General features: G+C 48.0%; 1 protein-coding gene across 9 annotated transcripts in view; it reads right to left on the reverse strand.

The window, feature by feature from the left end:
* GAS7 (growth arrest specific 7) overlaps positions 1–21,512 on the reverse strand; it is a 222,686-nt gene that overhangs the window by 58,585 nt on the left and 142,589 nt on the right. For all 9 annotated transcript variants that reach the window (XM_039501440.1, XM_039501438.1, XM_039501439.1 and 6 more), the window contains 2 exons: positions 10,500–10,585; positions 3,854–3,907 (listed from right to left, as the gene is read on the reverse strand). In XM_039501440.1, coding sequence (XP_039357374.1) covers positions 3,854–3,907; positions 10,500–10,585 — 140 coding nt within the window. The remainder of the gene's footprint in view (positions 1–3,853; positions 3,908–10,499; positions 10,586–21,512) is intronic.

A 21,512-nucleotide genomic window follows, 5' to 3' on the forward strand; every position in this document is an offset into this window, starting at 1 on the left:
TACTCTGTCCTCTATCCGAACAGATTTTTCAAATAAGAGGCAATGTCTGGGATTTTTACCTAGCAGATGTTACAGCTCAGAAAGAGCTCGCTCCATGTCCCAACTGATCCCTCCCCTGCAGCTGCTGGATCCCACCCAGGCTCCGGCTCCCAGCCCTGGGGCAGGGGAGAGGCCCACAGGGAGGACCTCTCCAGTACCCTCTCCAGCACCTCCTTCTCCAGCACCCCCTCCAAAATGCCCTCTCCACCACCACCCCGGGTACCCCTACCAGTACACACACACACACCTCCAGCACCCTCCAATATCCTCTCCAGCACCTCCCAACTGTAAACGCCCCAGCTCCCCCTCCAGCGATGTCCTCTTTGTGGGAACCTGAAATATGGTAACCCTACTTAAAATAAACATTATTTATTGGGGGAGGTTTAGGTTGGATATTAGGAAAAACTTTTCCCTAGGAGAGTGGTGAAGCACTGGAATGGGTTCCCTAGGAAGGTGGTGGAATCTCCTTCTTTAGAGGTTTTTAAGGTCAGGCTTGACAAAGCCCTGGCTGGGATGATTTAGTTGGGGATTGGTCCTGCTTTGAGCAGGGGGTTGGACTAGATGACCTCCTGAGGTCCCTTCCAAGCCTGAGATTCTATGATTCTATGATCTGTCAAAAATATATTAAAAAAACAAAGTCTGCCAAGCCTAGTTATACATATATTGTTTCACCAACTGACAACATGGTTATGTTAAGCTAAATGCTTCCCAGAAAGCATGTGCCTGAGTTAAAACCCTCCGAATGACTAAAATGTATGACATGTACTTGTATTTCACTCATCGTTTGTCTTAGCTGTCTAGACATCATGCCTAATCCCTAACTCAGTTGAGAATGTGGAGGCTGGAGAAACTCATTATACTAAGAGTAGTACAGTTTGTAAGATGAAACGGTGTTTCCCTGCTGGGAGAAACCCTGAGTGTTTCAAAGAGTTCAGTCTAAATCACAAAGACTTTGTTGACAAGAGAACTGACAGTTCATAGACAACGAGAGGAAGAAGACTTGAATTGGCTTCAAGTATCAGAGGGGTAGCCGTGTTAGTCTGGTTCTGTAGAAGCAGCAAAGAATCCTGTGGCACCTTATAGACTAACAGACGTTTTGCAGCATGAGCTTTCGTGGGTGAATACCCACTTCTTCGGATGCAAGCAGTCCGATGCATCCGAAGAAGTCGGTATTCACCCACGAAAGCTCATGCTGCAAAACGTCTGTTAGTCTATAAGGTGCCACAGGATTCTTTGCTGCTTGAATTGGCTTGTAAACTAAAGATTTTAGCACTGTCTGTATCTTTGGTTAAAGTGGCATAAGAGCCCACAGTACTCCTTAAATACCAGAGAAATTTGAAGGGCTTCAAAATTATCACCTGTATATTATGGTATGGGTTTAATAACAAATTGAGAAATAAAGTGCAATTTGTTAACAGTGAGGACTGTCAATCACCAAGAGGGACTGACTGGTGGGATAAGAGAGCCAGGTGTAATTCACAGCAGAATGGACACACTGGGGGAATTTCCTGGTGTTTCACTGTTGTGCTAGGTGTGTTTATACACCCTATCTGGTCCTATCCCTTCTGCCAACCCCTCAGAGCACTCGACTCCCAGTGTGGACAGTGGCTACCTCCTGGCCTCCCTGTGCCACATTCCCAGTGGGCAATGGACATGCCCAGCACCCCAGGCAGATGAAGGTGAGGACTTCAGGAGTGGTGCAAGCAGGGGCACCAGCATTTACCAGACCTTGGGAAGCACTGCGCAGGACAAAGAGGTTCCTTGCTCTGAAATGGTTTACAAGTGAGCTCCACACAGCTTGCAAGGCTATGTAAACTGCTAGGTGACTGCTGGACAGAAAGTTGACCAGACTGGCCACTTTTTCAGTGATTGGTGCACTCTGGGACAGCAGTGGGAGGACTGATGGAGGTGACTGGGCTACCACAGCAGAGGGATGCATCATATGGGCACTCAGACAACTGAATTAACTCCCATCGAGGCTCAGTGACTTACCAGTGACCACCAAAATGGCCTGTAACAAATCTGTACATGGGCACAAGAGCACTCCTCACTGATGGAAGGGCAGATCAATAGACTGTTCTCCCAAGATCATCCCATTACTCCTAGTTACGCCCCTACCATGTATGACTTCAAATAACTCCTCTCTCTCCCTTGGGCTTTATACCCTTCCAATAGTTGTAGATTATGAGCATACTCCCTCCCCTCTCCCTTAGTCAATGCTTAGCTCAGTTGGTTCTTTTAAGCTTTCCTCTTAAGTAAATCCCATCCAGCCCCAAGCAGTTGTGGTGTTCTTCTCTGAATTCCTTCCACTTTTAAATATCTTTCTGGCATTGAGGAACCCAGAACTGAACACTAAAGACCAGATACGGTCACAAAGTTTCATCTAGGGAGATTAATAACATCCTTTTCTGTAATGCAAAGTTGGAAACTATTCAATGTGGTTCAGTAATGAAGATGTTAATGAACACTGACCCTACCAGCAATCTCTACTTTCTACCAGAAATCTCCACCAAACTGGATGCATTATCAGATATTCATGCCCTTGCATTACTCTCTTTCAGCTAGAGAGAGAAGTTCCACTTCTAGGGTGGTATTTGCCAGAATCATTCTTCACTGAAAATAAGGTGCTAAATTTCCATTTCTCCAGTATTTCATTACCTCCTGAATTGTCCCTGAGTTTTAAAAAAAGAAATGGTAGTGGATCAGTAAGCTTGTTAGACACACCACCCAGAACAGCTGATTTGCACAGTAGGTATTCACATTTCCCAAGTACTTCCTTACCAGCTGTTTATTAGCAATAGTTATTTTGCAGAGTCAGCATTCCTTACTAATTGCTTGGACTTCTTTTCTAGATTTTGTATTGAAGACAGATTTAGAAAGAGTTTTGGATCTCAGTCAGTTTTCTGCCACTATGTAACATACAGATTAACTAATCAGTTTCCAAATCTCAGAGCAGCAGCAGATGCATCCAATTATTGTGAGCCTTAACTTTATCTGACAAAACCAACAAACTTGGAAGCAAAGGAAAGGGTCCATTTCACCTCTGTCACTGCTAGAAAGGAATCACTCTTTTTCTTCTAAGTCTGGGGAATTCAGTGCATGTACATGCTTAAAAGCATATATAATGGCAGAAAATGGGTAGAGAATGAAAGCCACATGGGCCACTCTTGGCAGAAGTCCTCACACAATAAGTATGGATGATATTTCAGGGCACAGATATCTCTTGTGAAATTGTATCACTTTGATTTGTATTGTTTTTCGGGGTGTGACCTTCAGTGCCGGTGAAAGATGCTGCCCTGGTAGCCTGGAAGAATGAAGATTTCCATTCATTCACAGAACAGGTTCTACACAGGCAGAACAGGCTTTGCTACCAATGTTCCTCACCTCTGCCTGGAGCCCTGCTAGGGCTCCAAGCAGTTCAATGTCTATTGCTCATTGAGACTCAGGGCCCTCTGTTGGCAGTATGCACAGGATTGCAATTAGTGTCAACTCCATTTTTGTGATGTGGCCACTTTGCTAAGAACTGGCTTGACATGTTTGACCCAGGCTGTTTTGTTAAAGTTGTTTTTTCTTCAGTGCCCCTTAAAAACAGAGCAGGGAGCCCCCAGACCGAGCTTTAGAAATGTGCCCTCTGGTTTGACTGGCTGCCCCAGGACCACCCCACCCGCCGGGGGCTTTCTTTGCCATCCCAGGCTGCTCTGCCCTGCCCCAGAAGCTGGCCCACATACTGCTGGCCCTCGGCACAGCGGCAGGGATCACTGTCCAGGCCTCACCCCCTGCCTGCAGCGCTGCTGGCTGTCCTGGCTGTACTTACCGTCCGTGAGCTCTCCCTGGCCAGCCTCCTGGGCACGCGCGGCGACCCCGGACTCTGCAGAGAGAGGAAAGAGGCATCATTAGCATGCGCTCCATGGTGGGAGGGTGTGTGAGTGTGCTTGGCCCGAGCTGCGCAGTGAATCACTGAAAGGTGTCAGTGTCTGGCCGAGAAAGACAGGGCAGTGGGCAGGGGAGCAATGCGGGGACGAGGGGGAGGCCGGGCAGGAGCTCAGGACCCCCTGAGCCACCACCCTCCTCCACTGAGCCCCAGTGCCCCTTCCCTGCTGCACCCCTCCACTAAGCCACTGCACCCTTCCACTGTGCCCCCAGCCCCCTCCACTAAGCCCCTGTACCCCTCCACTGAGCCCTGGTACCCATTCCCCACTGTGCCCCTCCACTAAGCCCCTGCACCCTCCACTGAGCCCTGGGCCCCTTCCTGGCTGGGCCCCTCCACTGTGCCACCACTGCCACTGTACCCTCTACATCCATCCACTGAGCACTGTGCCCATCCACTGAAGCACTGTACCTGTGCAGCCCCCCAGAGCCACTGAACCTGCTGTGCCCCATGGTACTGCCCACAAGGCCAAGCTCTGAACTGATCCTGAGGAGATGTGTCACTTTGGAGAATTCAACTAATTCTCTATTCTAGTAATGCCCACAGGCCCTGATCCCGAGCAGGGCCTTGTGCTGTGTGCTGTACCGACTTAGACTTAGGACACTGCAAACAATCACCTCAACATGAGCTCTCAGTGCAATGCTGTTGCAAAAAGGGCTAATGTATGAAAAGGGGAATATTAAAGGAAAATAATCTTGCTTGTGGACAGACCATTAGTAGGACCACTACTAGGATACTGTGTCCAGTTCTGGTGTCCACACTGCAGGAAGGATTGGAAGTTCTGAGCAAGGTCAAAGGAGGGCTGCCAAATGATCCAGGAGCTGGGAAACAAGATTTTCTAGGTGAGGCTTAAGGAGCTCCATTTACTCAGCTTATTGAAGAGAAGATTGAGACCTGCCATGATCACTGTGTCTAGGCACTGACACATCATGGAACAGAGATCTGAGAGTGGGGTGTTTTCAGCCTTGATGAGAAAGACCTAAAAAGATTAAATGGCTGGTAATGGAAGTTTGACAAATTCAGCCTTGAAACAAGATGCAATTTCCTAGCAGTGATTAAACATTGGAACAGCTTAGCAGGGGAGGTGGTGGGTTCACTGCCACTTGTAGTTTTTAAAATTAGATTAAATAACTTTGTGAAAGAGGGGCTTGAATCCAGCCTGAGGGAGAAATTTTACAACCTGGGTGGATGGGATTGGGCTGGATGGTCATGGTGGTCCCTGGTTCATGGTAGTCTTTGAATTCATGAGTTCTCCTTGTAGTGGGGTGATCGCCTGCTCCTGCCCGGGAGGGGTTAAAAGTAGCCCTGGGGAGGGCTGTGGCTGGGAGAAAGCAGCAGCAGCTGGGCCATGCCCCAATCAGGCTGAGGCTGGCTTAAGGGCCCAGTGGCCCTTATAAGAGGGTAGTGGGCCGGGAGCAAGCAGTCTCCCTCTAGCTGAGGCGGGAGATAGACCTTGCTGCCTGAGTGCTAAAGGGTACTGGAGTGAAGCAGGGAAAGGCCAGAGGAGCTGGGGAGCTCCAGGCCAGCAACTCCTCAGGCTGCAGGGCCTTGTACAAGGCCCCTGGAGGTACCGGGTTGCAAGGAAAGGCAGCAAGTCAAAACCTCCCTTGCCTATGATGACCGGCTTATACAGACTGCAGTAGGCCCTTAGTGAAAGGGGGCTAGATGGTGACTGCCAGTAGCCCATAGGCTGAGGCAAGGTGGGCATAGAGGGTGGGGGTTCCCTGGGGAGACCCAGATTTGTTTGGACTTAAACACTATGAAACTATGAAAAATGTTTAACCAAACAAACAAACAAACAAAAAAAGGGGTTAAATAGAGCTAAAGTTTCAGATTTTGCTAAGTGCTGGCCTAGAATACCTCAGCTTTGCTACAGCTGCTGCCCTTTTTTGGCAGTAGTAACTAGCAGAAAGAGAGGGAGTTTTGTGCTGTCCTAGAAGAAATGGTAACCAGCGCTCATCCATACAAGCAGACCAGTGAAAAGTGTTTTGTGATCAGTTTGTAACTAGGTCAAGTGAGAGGATTGTGTGGTTGCACTAGGACTCTCAAGCGATTAAAAACACTAATTGTGATTAATTGTGCTGTTAATAATAGAATACCATTTATTTAAATATTTTGGATGTTTTCTACATTTTCAAATATACTGATTTCAATTACAACACAGAATACCAGGTTTACAGTGCTCTCTTTATATTTATTTTTTATTACAAATATTTGCACTGTAAAAAACAAAAGAAATAGTATTTTTCAAATCACCTCCTACAAGTACTGTAGTGTGATCCCTTTATCATGAATGTTGAACTTAAATATATAGAATTATGTAAAAAAAAAAAAACCAAAAACCTGCATTCAAAAATAAAACAATGTAAAACTTGAGAGCCTACAAGTCCAATTAGTCCTACTTTTTATTCAGCCAATCGCTCAAACAAGTTTGTTTACATTTGCAGAAGATAACGCTCCTTGTTTCTTGTTTATCTCACCTGAAAGTGAGAACAGGGGTTTGCATGGCACTGTTGTAGCCGGTGTCACAAGGTATTTACATCCTAGTTGCATTAAAGATTTACATGTCCCTTAATGCTTCAACCACCATTCCAGGGGACATGCATCCACGCTGATGATGGGTTCTGCTCGATAACAATCCAAAGCAGAGCGGACCGACGAATGTTCATTTTCATCATCTGAGTCAGATGCCACCTGCAGAAGGATGATTTTCTTTTCTGGTTGTTCAGGTCCTGTAATTTCCACATCAGAATGTTGCTCTTTTAAAGACTTCTGAAAGCATGTTCCACACCTTGTCCCTCTCAGATTTTGGAAGGCACATCAGATTCTTAAACCTTGGGTTGAGTGCTGTAGCTATCTCTAGAAATCTCACATTGGTACCTTCTTTGCATTTTATCAAATTTGCAGTGAAAGTGTTCTTAAAATGAACAACATGTACTGGACCATCATCCGAGACTGCTACAACATGAAATATATGTCAGAACGTGGGTAAAATAGAGCAGGAGACATAATTCTCCCCCAAGGAGTTCAGTCACAAAAAATAATCCATTAATTAAATTTAACGAGTCATCAGCATGGAAGCATGTCCTCTGGAACAATGGCCGAAGCATGAAGAGGCATATAAATCTTTAGCACATCTGCATATAAATATCTTGTGATATCGGCTACAACAGTTCCATGCAAACACCTGTTCTCACTTTCAGGTGACATTGTAAATAAGAAGTGGGCAGAATTATCAGGGCTGGCTTTAGGCCAATTAACCCGATTCCCCTGAATCGGGCCCTGCGCCTAAGAGGGCCCCACGCTAGAGCCCCATGCCTTAGGTGCCTTTTAAATTTTTTTTGTTTACTTACCCGACCATAGTCCAGCTTTATGAAGGGCAGGGCCTGATCTGAATACCCGGCAGCAGTCTGGGGCTTCGGCTGCATTTCAGTGGCGGAGGGGTCCGCTCCGAGGTCTTTGGTGGCATTTCGGCGGCGGGGAGTCCTTCAGTGCCGCGGAAGACCCAGAGCGGATCCCCCTCCGCCAAAGCCCCGCCCCACCGTCAGGTATTAAAATTGGGCCCTGCCCTTCATAAAGCCGGCCCTGAGCATTATCCCCTGTAAATGTAAACAAACTGAGCAACAAGTAGAGTTGAGTGGACTTGTAGGCTCTAAAGTTTTACATTGTTTTGTTTTTGAGTGTAGTTATGTAACAAAAAAAATCTACATTTGTAAGTTGCACTTTCATAATAAGAGATTGCACTACAGTACTTGTATAAGGTGAATTGAAAAATACTATTTTTATCATTTTTACAGTTCAAATATTTCTTATAAAAATTATATAAAGTGAGCACTGTACACTTTGTATTCTGTGTTGTAATTGCAATCAATATATTTGAAAATGTAGAAAAATATCCAAAAATATTTAATACATTTCAATTGGTATTCTACTGTTTAACAGTGCAATTAATCACAATTTTTTTTAGTTAATCATGTGAGTAAACTGTGATTAATTAACTGCCCTAGTTTGCACTAGTCATCCAGTTTACTCATAAGGGATAAATGGACACAAATCAGATATTAGGAATAGCAATATACAAAAACCTGTAGGAGAACACTTCAACCTCCCTGGCCACACAATAGCAGATGTAAAGGTAGCCATCTTACAGCAAAAAAACTTCAGGACCAGACTTCAAAGAGAAACTGCTGAGCTTCAGTTCATTTACAAATTTGACACCATCAGCTCAGGATTAAACAAAGACTGTGAATGGCTAGCCAACTACAAAAGCAGATTCTCCTCCCTGGGTGTTCACACCTCAACTGCTAGAAGAGAGCCTCACCCTCCCTGATTGAACTAACCTCACTATCTCCAGACTGATTCTTGCCTGCATATTTACACCTGTCTCTGGCAATTTCCATTACATGCGTCTGACGAAGTGGGTATTCACCCACGAAAGCTTATCCTCCAATATATCTGTTAGTCTTTAAGGTGCCACAGGACTCTTTGTTGCTGTTAATCATGTCTGTCAAGGTGCATTCTGGGAATACTGGGCAGTATCCTTCCCTCATGCTCCAAGAACATACATGGCATCAAAAGTACATGGGGCAAAGAACTCGGGGATGCTTATGGCACAGAGTTGGGAGGAAGGAGGACCAGCAGGGGTGAAAGTAACTTACAGGACTTACCGGTACTCCTGGAGTCCTGAGTGGGGCATGGCCTCATCCGGAAGAGGCGTGGCCTCAAGATTTAAAGGCCCTGAGACACCAGCTGTGGCTGGGAGACCCAGGCCTTTAAATCAACCAGGGTCTCTCAGCTGCAGAGGTAGCTGGGAGCCCCCGGGGCTCAGGGGCAAATTAAAGGGTCCGGGGCTCTGGCCGCCGGGGGAAACCCCGAGCTTTGCGGGGCTGGGGCAGGGATTTAAAGGGCCCAGGGCTCCTACTGCTGAGGGGAGCCCCAAGCCCTTTAAATCCTGGCCCCAGCCTGGCCGCCAGAGCTGTGGCCAGGATTCAAAGGGCTCTGGGCTGCCCGCAGTGGCGGGGAGCTCTGAGCCCTTTAAATCTCAGCCATGGCCAGTTTTTAAAGGGCTCTGGGCTGCCCGCAGCCGCTGGGAGCTCTGAGCCCTTTAAATCCCGGCCCCAGCCCGACCGCTGGAGCTGCGGCCGGGATTTAAAGGCGGGGAGCCCAGAGCCCTTTCAGTCCCTGCTGTGGAAGCCGGTGCGGTCCAGCACGGTGTACTGGCTCTTGCCGGTACACCATACCGGACCAGACCAGCTTACTTTCACCTCTGAAGACCAGCCAAACTGCAGAATGTCAGCATGCTGAACCAGCTTAAGGGCATATTGCTGTGTCAGCCCAGGCCTTGGGCCACAGTGACACATGGTCAGCTGCCTCAGAAAGTACTCACCATGGCTGGTTTTAGAATCACCCACAACTCCTGTTAAAAACCAGTTCCCAAATCGTATGGACGCAAGACACAGTTAGAGCCAACCAAGCCAGCAGACTATAGACTGGGTTCAAAGTGGGAGTGAAGCCAGGGTTTTCCTTCGGTAGCCTGTCTGTGAGTGATTATGGAGGGGGGAAGAGTCAAGGATGACACTGACGGGACATGAAGGAGGGGACTTTAAGGGGAACTGAGGAGTGGCGTTTTTGCCAGACTGAGTGGACTACAGGGCATCCAAGAGAAGGTGTCTGCCACACAAGAGCAAGAGGTCAGGAACAGAGAGGTAGATTTGTGAGGTGTTTTATGTGCAAGTATTTATAGATGGCTTAAGGCTATATTGGAAAGTAAGGTAGGTGAAATGTGAATTGCTGCGGGCTTATGAAAAGTCAACCATTTCAGACATATTTATGCAAATATTTATTCACATACTTAATTTTATGCAGATGAGTAGTGCCATTGGCTTCAGTCAGATTACTCAGGGAGTAAAGTTAAGCATGTGTATGCTTGCAGGATTGGGGCCTGCATTTGAAGATGATACTAAACGTTTTGGGGGGTTATCAGTAACTCACTGAAGTTTAAAAGGGGGGTGTAACTGTAACCATAGCAATGATGCCCTCATTTGACACATGGCTACTGGGTGGTAAAGCCATTTAAATGCATTTTCAGGCTTAGCTTTTGTACCACAATCTCTATAGGAGAGACTTAGTGGATCGCTGCTAGCACATCGCTATCCTATCATTCAACATCAAAAGGCCTCCTTGTGTCTATCACTCTTTTCACAACAAAGCACCATGAGGAAACCACACGATACAGTTTTCAGAGTAGCAGCCGTTTACCTTTAGTCCTTTTGGTATGATGTCCATCTGTTCACATTTGGAAAGGAAGATGATGTCTGTCTGTATCTGTACGAGTTTTTTCACGGTACATGGTACAGTGGGGTTCCACTGTTTGCTGCCTATACACAAACATGCCTGGCCCAGCTCCATACACACTGCGGCTCTGACAGGGTTCTGGCGGCTTCTAAAGCATGCTCACTGTGAGTGTCACTGAAGGGCTCACAAACTACCCTAGTCCTTTACACTCGTGCTCAAAATGTTCCCCAAAACCTACCTGTGGGTCCCCGCTGGGTTTTCGGAGACTCATATGACCAGGCTCCATTTGATGCATGGGCGTCACAGGGGTGTGATATCCATTCGCTGTAAGGAACACACAGAGGAGGTTAGAAGGGCTGCTCTAGGCAGCAAATACTTAAATACAGACTTTCAATGGTTCTTGGTCACTTTATTTATCATAAAGGTAAACTCACAGAACCCTGTAACAGGATACTTCCCTTCCCTACATGCCGTCTTACCCCAGAAGTGCCTGAACTGAACAGATCTCTAAACAGGCATGGGCCTGACTCGATAGAATTGGACGGGGCAATGCCAACCCAGAACCCAGTAGTGTGGCTAGCCTCTGGGCCCAGGCCTCCTCTCACTGCTCCGAGGCAGGCTGAAGTCAGCAGAGTTAGACGGCTGTAGAAAGGGTCTATGAGAGACGCCCTAGAACTTGAATCAATTCCCAACAGCCTACTTCGTCCCCCCATGTGGCAGATACTATTTCCCCTTCTGTTCCACAAACCAGCACCCTGAAAACCAGAGGCAAAGGACAACAATCCAACGCTGATTATATTTTAAAACTGCACGATTTGAAAGCCCGTTCCTTGATTTTCTCAAGCCTGACTTGTGGCTGCTTGGGGCTGGATACTGCATCTGCTCCTTGAAAAGCCGACTCCTACGCATAAAGCAGAAACCAGTCCTCACAACAAATAATGAGTGCAAAGGACTTCTGCACCCTCAGTTTTCATGGGCTCATACATCCCAGATCCTCCTTTTCAGAGCATTTAGCTTGGGTCCATGCCCAAATCTGAATGTCTCCCTAAGGGATGGATGTCAGCAGCTGCCTGTTGCATAGATCCTGAGAAATGGGGATAGAGGACACTGATCCTGTCCCAAGTGAGGGAGGAATCCATGTACATAGCCCTCAGCATCTGCTCCTGGCTCCACCAGATGCTGGATGATTGCTCCAGAAGGTGTTTATGGAAACAGCCATTTCTACTGCTAATGGCTGTTCCCCTGGGCTGTGACTCACTGGAGGGTTCCTGGGAAACTGAATGTCAGGCAGGCAGCTGCAGGGCTATTAGAGCTCTGCCATTACCCTGTCAGGCTGATGGTATGAGCCGCCACGGAGCTCAAAGTGGCACCTAAACTGGAACAGTGTAAGGCCGTAGAAGTGAGGGAGGGGTGTTGGGAGAGAGAAACCTGCAGTGCTGTGTTGTTGTGCTCTTAGAAATGACAATATACAAAAACCTGTAGGAGAACACTTCAACCTCCCTGGCCACACAACAGCAGATCTTAAGGTGGCCATCCTGCAGCAAAAAAACTTCAGGACCAGACTTCAGAGAGAAACTGCTGAGCTTCAGTTCATCTGCAAATTTGACACCATCAGCTCAGGATTAAACAAAGACTGTGAATGGCTTGCCAACCATAAAACCAGTTTCTCCTCTCTTGTTTTTCACACCTCAGCTGCTAGAAGAGGGCCTCATCCTCCCTGATTGAACTAACCTCGTTATCTCTAGCCTGCTTCTTGCTTGCTCATATATATACCTGCCCCTGGAAATTTCCACTACATGCATCCGACGAAGTGGGTATTCACCCACGAAAGCTCATGCTCCGAAACGTCTGTTAGTCTATAAGGTGCCACAAGACTCTTTGCTGCTTTCTTAGAAATGAGTCACTGTTTATGTTCTGGGAGCACATGGAGTGAGGTCAGGACTCCTTTGTGCTGTGCACAGGACACACGGGGAAGCAGACTGCCCCTGCCCCAAAGAGATTACAATCTGAATAGACCAGACAGGCAAACACAAAGAGGCAAGATCCTAGCCAGGTTGGAAAGAGTTACTTACGTGATCGTTATTGGTTTTGTGCCTTTCATAGGAATCTTTAATTGCAAATTGTAAATGTTCTATAAATAGAGCCCTGCAAATCTGCAGGTATCCACTTTATATCTGTGGATATCCACAGACCATTACTACAGATAGCAGCGTGGATGCAAATACACAGTAGGGTTCTGACACGGATCCTGGGCGGTGGACCGGGGGGCAGGAACACGGGCTGGAGGCTGCTCAGGCTCTGAGCTTGGGACACTTGGCGAGGGGCTGCTTGGGCGCCCCACCCAGGACAGGTGGAGGGTCCCAAAAGCTGCCACTGTGGCTCTCCCTGACTGGGCTCCGGCAGAGGGGATGCCTCGGAGCCTCAGCCTGATCCTCAGTGTAGAACTCTGCAAATCTCTGGATGTGAATATCCACAGATAATTTTTGCGGTTAGCGGATTGGCTGCAGATACACATTTCTGTATCCGCGCAAGGCTCTACCTATAAATTGCAGGCTGCAAATCTAGGAACAATTGGTCAAAAGACAAACTAACAAAGAGAGTCTTCTCTGAGAATAAGACACCTCTCCTTGTGAAAAACACAAGGCTGGCATACACTTGTACTTTATCTTAAAAAAAACCCAAACAAGTTGTAAAGAGATTTGGTTTATTCAGGATATTACAAAGATGAGTGATGCTTAAGATGTGCAACCAGAGTCATAAACAAAGCCATAAAGTACCATATTCACCCTTCCTCTTTGCAAAGAGAAAAACCTTTAGTTTTAAACCCACACAAAGAATTCTAGAAATATCCTCACTGAAACTGATTGATATGTTTTCTAAAGCCTTCATTCTTCAAACTTTAGGAACATTTATGGTTGGGAAATGTTTTACAGAAGACTGATTACTTCTAACTCGTGTTTTCTCTCGAAGGTGAACCTTTGAGTTGTCTTTCAAATACTTAAGATGAAATAAGCTTTGTTTGAGATGTTTATTTGCAAATGTTTTGTATTTAAATTCAATCACTCCATACAATAACTACCCGATACCATTGTTATATGACTAGTGAGATGTTTTCTGTACAAATATGGAATCAAATGACCTTGCTAGAACTGAGAACTAATATAAGAAGCCACTTGGGTATAAAATTATTTATATTCATTGGGAAATTAATTAGTTATCTGCCAGGGCTTGAGCAACTCCTTATCAAATTCAGGAAGACAAGAAGAACTTCTCCACGGATAGTTAAGAAGAAAAGACAGTGTTTTATTTGATCACCATTTAAGTCTAAAGACTCTCTTTAAGAATAATTTGTATTTAAAAATGATGTTAAGGGCTGAAATATAGGAAATAGCAATGTTTGTATTCATTTGAAACAGAATTTAAACTCCTGTTAAAACCTGATGGAACTAATAGGATAGCTCAGAAAATGGAACGAATAAAAGAGTTACAGCCCTGCTGCACATGCATACCTAGAATGGAAGACACGACCAAAATCAGCCCATGAAGGTGTTGAGCCAATGAAAGGTGACAGTGGCTGATAATTGACTACAGTCAAGCCCTTGAAAGAGATGTGCTGTCCAGCTCCAGTCAGATCATGGAAAGAGAGGAGTATAATTCCTCTGAAGTGAGAGAGACCCTCTCTGATTATGGTTTTATGCTCTTACACATACTTACACTCTGCTGCTTCCACACTTACACTCTCTTGATTACACTCTCTTCATTCTCACACAAACTCAGCCTGTTAATGTATTCTCATCAAACCTCCAAGCCAACACCTCAAGAAGCAAACAAAGAGCAGCAAGACAACCAAGAAGAACAAAGAAGCTATAACACAACACCAAGAAGTAACTTTCAGTCCAGCACGGCTTCTGCACACGGTGATATCTTAGAGACCTCGGCACTATTGGTGAAATGGAGTTTGCAAAAGCACTGCCAAGGGTTTAGATTAAAATTGTTCTTGCAATAATTCTAATGGGATATGGAAATACTATGGTGATTTAGGGTACTAAAAGCTTCTCCTGTTAAACATCAGATTGTTCAGACCACATAGACCGGGAGAGAAGACAGCAGCTAACCTTGATAAACAGATTTAATTGAAATTTAAAGTTCTTAATATTTATTAATTTACCTGTCTCCACACTGCTCCTTGAATTGGTTCTTTTATTAACTTTATCCAATTTCATAGGACTTAGTTCAGGTCACACACCTCTGCCTATTTATCAACTGTTTAGATTATCCATGATAAACCAAACAGGATTCGCTGACCCTTAGACAAAGCCCCTGTGCCCATCTCTGAGTCAGGACTCATTGCTGAGTTGGGGAATAATGCACTCTGGTCCTAACTTACACAGAGGAGAGCATCCCACAGACCAGGCCCACTCTTCAAGGTGTAATCTAACAGAAGTTGCTAGATCACAGGCCCTGGTTCTCATGGGTGACTTTAATCACCCCGATATCTGCTGGGAGAGCAACAGACAATCTAGGAAGTTTCTGGAAAGTGTGACCTGCTGCTCACAAAGAGGAAGAAATAGTAGAGGAAGCAATAGTGGATGGGAACCTGGGAGGCAGTGACCATGAGATGGTCGAGTTCAGGATCCTGACACAAGGAAAAGGGAAAGCAGTAGAACAGACACCCTGGACTTCAGAAAAGCAGACCGACTCCTCAGGGAACTGATGGGCAAGGTCCCTGGGAGAATAACATAAGCTGGCTGTATTTCAAAGAAACCTTATTGAGGTTGCAGGAACAAACCATCCCGATGTGTAGGAAGAAAAGTAAATATGGCAAGTGGAAGATTGGACAAATAATCAGGGAGGAATATAATAGTATTGCTCAGGCATGCAGGTGTGAAATTAGGAAGGCCAAATCATGCTTGGAGTTGCAGCTAGCCGGAGATGTTAGGAGTAACAAGAAGGGTTTCTTTAGGTATGTTAGCAACAGGAAGAAAGTCAAGGAAAGTGTGGGACCCTTGCTGAATGAGGGAGGGAACCTAGTGACAGAGGATGCTTCACAGACAAGGTCAGCTCCCAGACAGCTGCACTCTGCAGCACGGTATGGGGAGGAGGTGACCATTTACTGTGGAGAAAGAAGTAGTTCGGGGCTATTTAGGAAAGCTGGACGAGCCATTGGCCATTATCTTTGAAAAATCATGGCCATCGGGGGAGGTCCCGGATGACTGGAAAAAAGCTAATGTAGTGCCCATCTTTAAAAAAGGGAAGAAGGAAGATCCAGGGAACTACAGGCCAGTCCGTCTCACCTCAGTCCCTGGAAAAATCATGGAACAGGTCCTCAAGGAATCAATCCTGAACCACTTAAAGGAGGGGAAAGTGATCAGGAACAGTCAGCATGGATTCACCAAGGGCAAGTCATGCCTGACTAACCTAATTGCCTTCTATGAGAGATAACCGGCTCTGTGGATGAGGGAAAGCAGTGGATGTGCTATTTCTGGATTTACAGTATTCTTGCCAGCAAGTTAAAGAAGTCTGGGCTGGATGAATGGACGGTAAGGTGGATAGAAAACTGGCTAGATGGTCGGGCTCAGCGGGTAGTGATCAATGGTTCCATGTCTATCAAGTGGAGTGCCTCAAGGGGGGTGCTGGGGCGGTTTTGGCTGGGGCGGGTTTGTTCAATATCTTCATTAACGATCTGGAGGATGGTGTGGACTGCACCCTTAGCAAGTTTGCAGATGACACTAAACTCGGAGGAGTGGTTGATACGCTGGAGGGTAGGGATAGGATACAGAGGGACCTAGACAAATTAGAGGATTGAGCCAAAAGAAATATGATGAGGTTCAACAAGGAGGAACTGAAGGAACCTTTGTTTTCTGATTGCTTGTGTTCTGTCTGGATTGAGGTTTATTTATCTGTTTCTTTCTTTCCTTTCCTTACTTACAGGAGGTTGGCAGTTAATCCTTTGGGAATATATTGCTTGTCTTTCATCACACAGTGCCTCCCCTAATGCCTGCGAGGAACTCCATGTGCCTACAGTAGAGGGCATCACATCCTTAAGTGGGCATTGAGATAGCCAATCAGATCTGGCCCCTACCATTTCTTGTTTATCTGCACTCCACATTTTTAGTATTTTAGGGGATAAAATTACTTGGTGCTCAAGAACTTACAACACCCCTTCTTCCCCCACCATCATTGCCTCAGTGGAGTTCTGCTGCTGGCTGCTTTCTAACCACCCCTCTTGGGAGCAGGGAACCCTGGTATTAGGTAGGGGAGGTGCTAGGGCTGCACCCTTAGCAAGTTTGCAGATGACACTAAACTCGGAGGAGTGGTTGATACGCTGGAGGGTAGGGATAGGATACAGAGGGACCTAGACAAATTAGAGGATTGAGCCAAAAGAAATATGATGAGGTTCAACAAGGACAAGTGCAGAGTCCTGCACTTAGGACGGAAGAATCCCATGCACTGCTACAGACTAGGGACCAAATGGCTGGGTAGCAGTTCTGCAGAAAAGGACCTAGGGGTTACGGTGGACGAAAAGCTAAGTATGAGTCAACAGTGTGCCCTTGTTGCCAAGAAGGCTAATGGCATTTTGGGTTGTATAAGTAGGGGCATTTCCAGCAGATCAAGGGATGTGATCATTCCCCTCTACTCAGCACTGGTGAGGCCTCATCTGGAGTACTGTGTCCAGTTTTGGGCCCCACACTACAAGAAGGATGTGGATAAATTGGAGAGAGTCAACTGGGATTGTTTAGTCTGCAGAAGAGAAGAATGAAAGAGGATGGATCTAGACTGTTCTCAGTGGTAGAAGATGACAGAACAAGGAGTAATGGTCTCAAGTTGCAGAGGGGGAGGTTTAGGTTGGATATTAGGAAAAACTTTTTCACTAGTAGGGTGGTGAAGAACTGGAATGGGTTACCTAGGGATGTAGTGGAATCTCCTTCCTTAGAGGTTTTTAAGGTCAGGCTTGACAAAGCCCTGGCTGGGATGATTTAGTTGGGTTTGGTCCTGCTTTGAGCAGGGGGTTGGACTAGATGACCTCCTGAGGTCCCTTCCAACCCTGAGATTCTATGATTCTATGATTCTATGAATCTCTGAGGACAGCTCTCTGAGAGAGACACATGTAACTGAAGGAACCTTTGTTTTCTGATTGCTTGTGTTCTGTCTGGATTGAGGTTTATTTATCTGTTTCTTTCTTTCCTTTCCTTACTTACAGGAGGTTGGCAGTTAATCCTTTGGGAATATATTGCTTGTCTTTCATCACACAGTGCCTCCCCTAATGCCTGCGAGGAACTCCATGTGCCTACAGTAGAGGGCATCACATCCTTAAGTGGGCATTGAGATAGCCAATCAGATCTGGCCCCTACCATTTCTTGTTTATCTGCACTCCACATTTTTAGTATTTTAGGGGATAAAATTACTTGGTGCTCAAGAACTTACAACACCCCTTCTTCCCCCACCATCATTGCCTCAGTGGAGTTCTGCTGCTGGCTGCTTTCTAACCACCCCTCTTGGGAGCAGGGTGCTTGTGGCCAGTCTCTGCCCAAAAACTGGATCCCCAGCTACTCCTCTCCCTCCGCTCTCTCTCCCAGTCATGGGCTGCATGCCCTGAAGAGTGAACCCTGGTATTAGGTAGGGGAGGTGCTAGGGCTGAGCCTGTCCCCTGCATATAGGAGACAAATTGAGTCACCTACATTCCCACGAAGAACGCAGGATTTGAAACCTTTGCAAACTAGCCCTGCTTGCTCTGAGCCTAAGGGTGAGTGGGTCTGGGTGGGAGGTGTGGCTCTACGGATCCCCTGCCTGTGCTGGTCAGTGTGAGGAAAGTCTCACCTCCCTTCTGCTGCTGAGACTGCAACCAGCTAGCGAGCAGCTGGTCAGTCAGCATGGGCTGCAGACAGTGCAGTGCTGACAGCTCTGGGGCTCACGGCCAAGGTGCCAGGAAACGGGCACTGGGAGTGCAGCCCTCTGAACTAAATGAGCCCATTCTGGTGGCTGGCTAGGTGGGGCTCTACTGTGTTTCATAGAATCATAGAAGATTAGGGTTGGAAGAGACCTCAGGAGCTCATCTAATCCAATCCTCTGCTCAAAGCAGGACCCCCTCAACTAAATATCCCAGCCAGGGCTTTGTCAAGCCAGGCCTTAAAAACCGCTAACGAAGGAGATTCCACCACCTCCCTAGGTAACCCATTCCAGTGCTTCACCACCCTCCTAGTGAAATAGTTTTTTCCTAATATCCAACTTAGACCTCTCCCACTGCAACTTGAGACCATTACTCCTTGTTCTGTCATCTGCCACCACTGAGAACAGCTGAGCTCCCTCCTCTTTGGAACCCCCTTTCAGGTAGTTGAAGGCTGCTATCAAATCCACCCTCACTCTTCTCTTCTGCAGACTAAATAATCCCAGTTCCCTCAGCCTCTCCTCATAAATCATGTGCCCCAGCCCCCTAATCATTTTTGTTGCCCTCCAGTGGACTCTTTCCAATTTGTCCACATTCTTCCTGTAGTGAGGAGCCCAAAACTGGATGCAATACTCCAGATGTGGCCTCATCAGTGCCGAATAAACATCTGACCTGCAGCCTCAAACTGTCCCCCACCCTGGAGCGACACGGCCTGCATGGCGCACTCACATAACACAGAATCTACGGGCAAAGTGAAGGTCGGATCTTCAACTGGGGTAAATTGGTATCGCTCCATTGGACTCAATGGGCCAGATCCCCAGCTAGTGTAGATCTGTAGAAGGGGATCCTTGGATGTACAAACGAGGGAATCTCGAGCAGAAGTAGATTGGTTGTGTTACCTCTGAATTTGGCACTGGTGCAGGGATCCTGGGTCCAGTTTTGGAGCCCACAATTGAAGAAGGAGGTTGATAAATTGGATAATGTTCAGAGTAGAGCCATAGGAAAGATTAAATAGTTGGAAAACATGTCTTAGAGTGACACACTCCAGGAGATTAATCTATTTAGTTTAACAAAGAGAAGAGTAAAGAGGGACTTGATTACAGTCTATAATGGGGAACAAAAATTTGATAATGAGCTCTTCAATCTAGCAGAGAAAGATATAACATGATCCAATGGCTCTGCCTGTTTTCAGCCCCTCCTCAGAGCTGTGTGCCCTTCAGTTGGTTCCTGGTGTGGGAGGGAATTGTGGGGCTCCCCTTTCTGCTCAGCAGAGTCACAGCTACCCAAGCATAGCACTGCCCCGGGCCCACCATCTGCCCAGACCCCCTGTCTGCTCTTCAGCAGTCTACACAAGGGGACTGTGAATGGGGGCTCCGGGAACCAGACTGCTTGCTGCTGTAACTCACCCTTCCCTGGGGGTGGTAGGGCTACGTGTGGGCCTGCCCCCTCTAACAGGGCACAGCCTGGCCGCTGCAGGGACTCCCCACACTGCCCCCAGGAGCTCCCCACTCTGCACTGTCAGTCTTCTTCACTGTGAAGGGGTGGGAGCCAGGCCCAGAGGAAAGGTACTTCTCTCTTCTCCTCCCGTGTGTGCACTGCTCCCCTCTCCTCCCCCACGCAGCACTCCCTTCCCATTGACACTCCCCTCCCTCCTCTCCTCCCCCACGCAGCACTCCCTTCCCATTGACACTCCCCTCCTCCTCCATACAGCACTCCCTTCCCATTGACATTCCCCTCCCTCCTCTCCTCCCCCACGCAGCACTCCCTTCCCTTTGACACTCCCCTCCCTCCTCTCCTCCCCTCCCCCATGCAGCACTCCCTTCCCATTGACACTCCCCTCCCTCCTCTCCTCCCCCAGGCAGCACTCCCTTCCCATTGACACTCCCCTCCTCCTCCACCAGCACTCCCTTCCTTTGATGCTCCTCTCCCTCCTCTCCTGCCCCATGCTGCACTCCCTTCCCATTGACACTCCCCTCCTCCTCTCCTCCTCCATACAGCACTCCCTTCCCATTGACACTCCCCTCCTCCCCCACGCAGCACTCCCTTCCCATTGACACTCCCCTCCTCTCCTCCCCCACGCAGCACTCCCTTCCCATTGACACTCCCCTCCCTCCTCTCCTCCCCCCATGCAGCACTCCCTTCCCATTGACACTCCCCTCCCTCCTCTCCTCCCCCCATGCAGCACTCCCTTCCCTTTCACACTCCCCTCCCTCCTCTCCGCCCCCCCTGCAGCACTCCCTTCCCATTGACACTCCCCTCCCTCCTCTTCTCCCCCACGCAGCACTCCCTTCCCATTGACACTCCCCTCCTCCTCTCCTCCCCCACGCAGCACTCCCTTCCCTTTCACACTCCTCCCTCCTCCTCCTCCCCATGCAGCACTCCCTTCCCATTCACACTCCCCTCCTCCTCTCCTCCCCCCATGCAGCACTCCCTTCCCTTTCACACTCCCCTCCTCCTCCTCTCCTCCCCCACGCAGCACTCCCTTCCCATTGACACTCCCCTCCTCCTCCTCTCCTCCCCCACGCAGCACTCCCTTCCCATTGACATTCCCCTCCCTCCTCTCCTCCCCCACGCAGCACTCCCTTCCCATTGACACTCCTCTCTTCCTCTCCTCCCCCACGCAGCACTCCCTTCCCATTGACACTCCCCTCCCTCCTCTCCTCCCCCACGCAGCACTCCCTTCCTATTGACACTCCTCTCCCTCCTCTCCTCCCCCATGCAGCACTCCCTTCCCATTGACACTCCCCTCCCTCCTCTCCTCCCCCACGCAGCACTCCCTTCCCATTGACACTCCCCTCCCTCCTCTCCTTCCCCACGCAGCACTCCCTTCCCATTGACACTCCTCTCTTCCTCTCCTCCCCCACGCAGCACTCCCTTCCCATTGACACTCCTCTCCTCCCCCACGCAGCACTCCCTTCCTTTGATGCTCCTCTGGGCAGTGCTCCCCTCACCTGTGCAATGCTCCTCTTCCCTCCCCTACGCAGCACTCTCTTCCCCTCCACACATGCTGTAGCTGACAGAGGCCTTGTCACCAAGAGATGGGCTGTTGCCCAGTGGCATTTGCTGAGCTGTGAGCTTGTCCTGGGCTTCCCCAAGCAGGGCACGCGCCTTGGTTCTCACACTGCTGAATGGCTCCTTGGCGGGCTGGCATGTTCAATGAGCTGGGCTAAGGCCTTTCCCCCATGCAGGTGTAAGGTCGACAGACCTCGGTTTGTGGCGGCTGGGATCAAACCTGGGCCCTCTGGAGCTTAACGTGTGAGCCTCTACTGCTTAGCCAAGGCTGTAGCATCAATCCCTAGCTAGTCTAGCTGTCACTAGAGGAAGACAGAGCGCCACATCCAGCAGGCCTGGGTTACCCAGGCTGCG

The sequence above is a fragment of the Mauremys reevesii genome, linkage group 15, assembly GCF_016161935.1.
Source record: "Mauremys reevesii isolate NIE-2019 linkage group 15, ASM1616193v1, whole genome shotgun sequence".
Lineage (NCBI taxonomy): Eukaryota > Metazoa > Chordata > Testudines > Geoemydidae > Mauremys > Mauremys reevesii.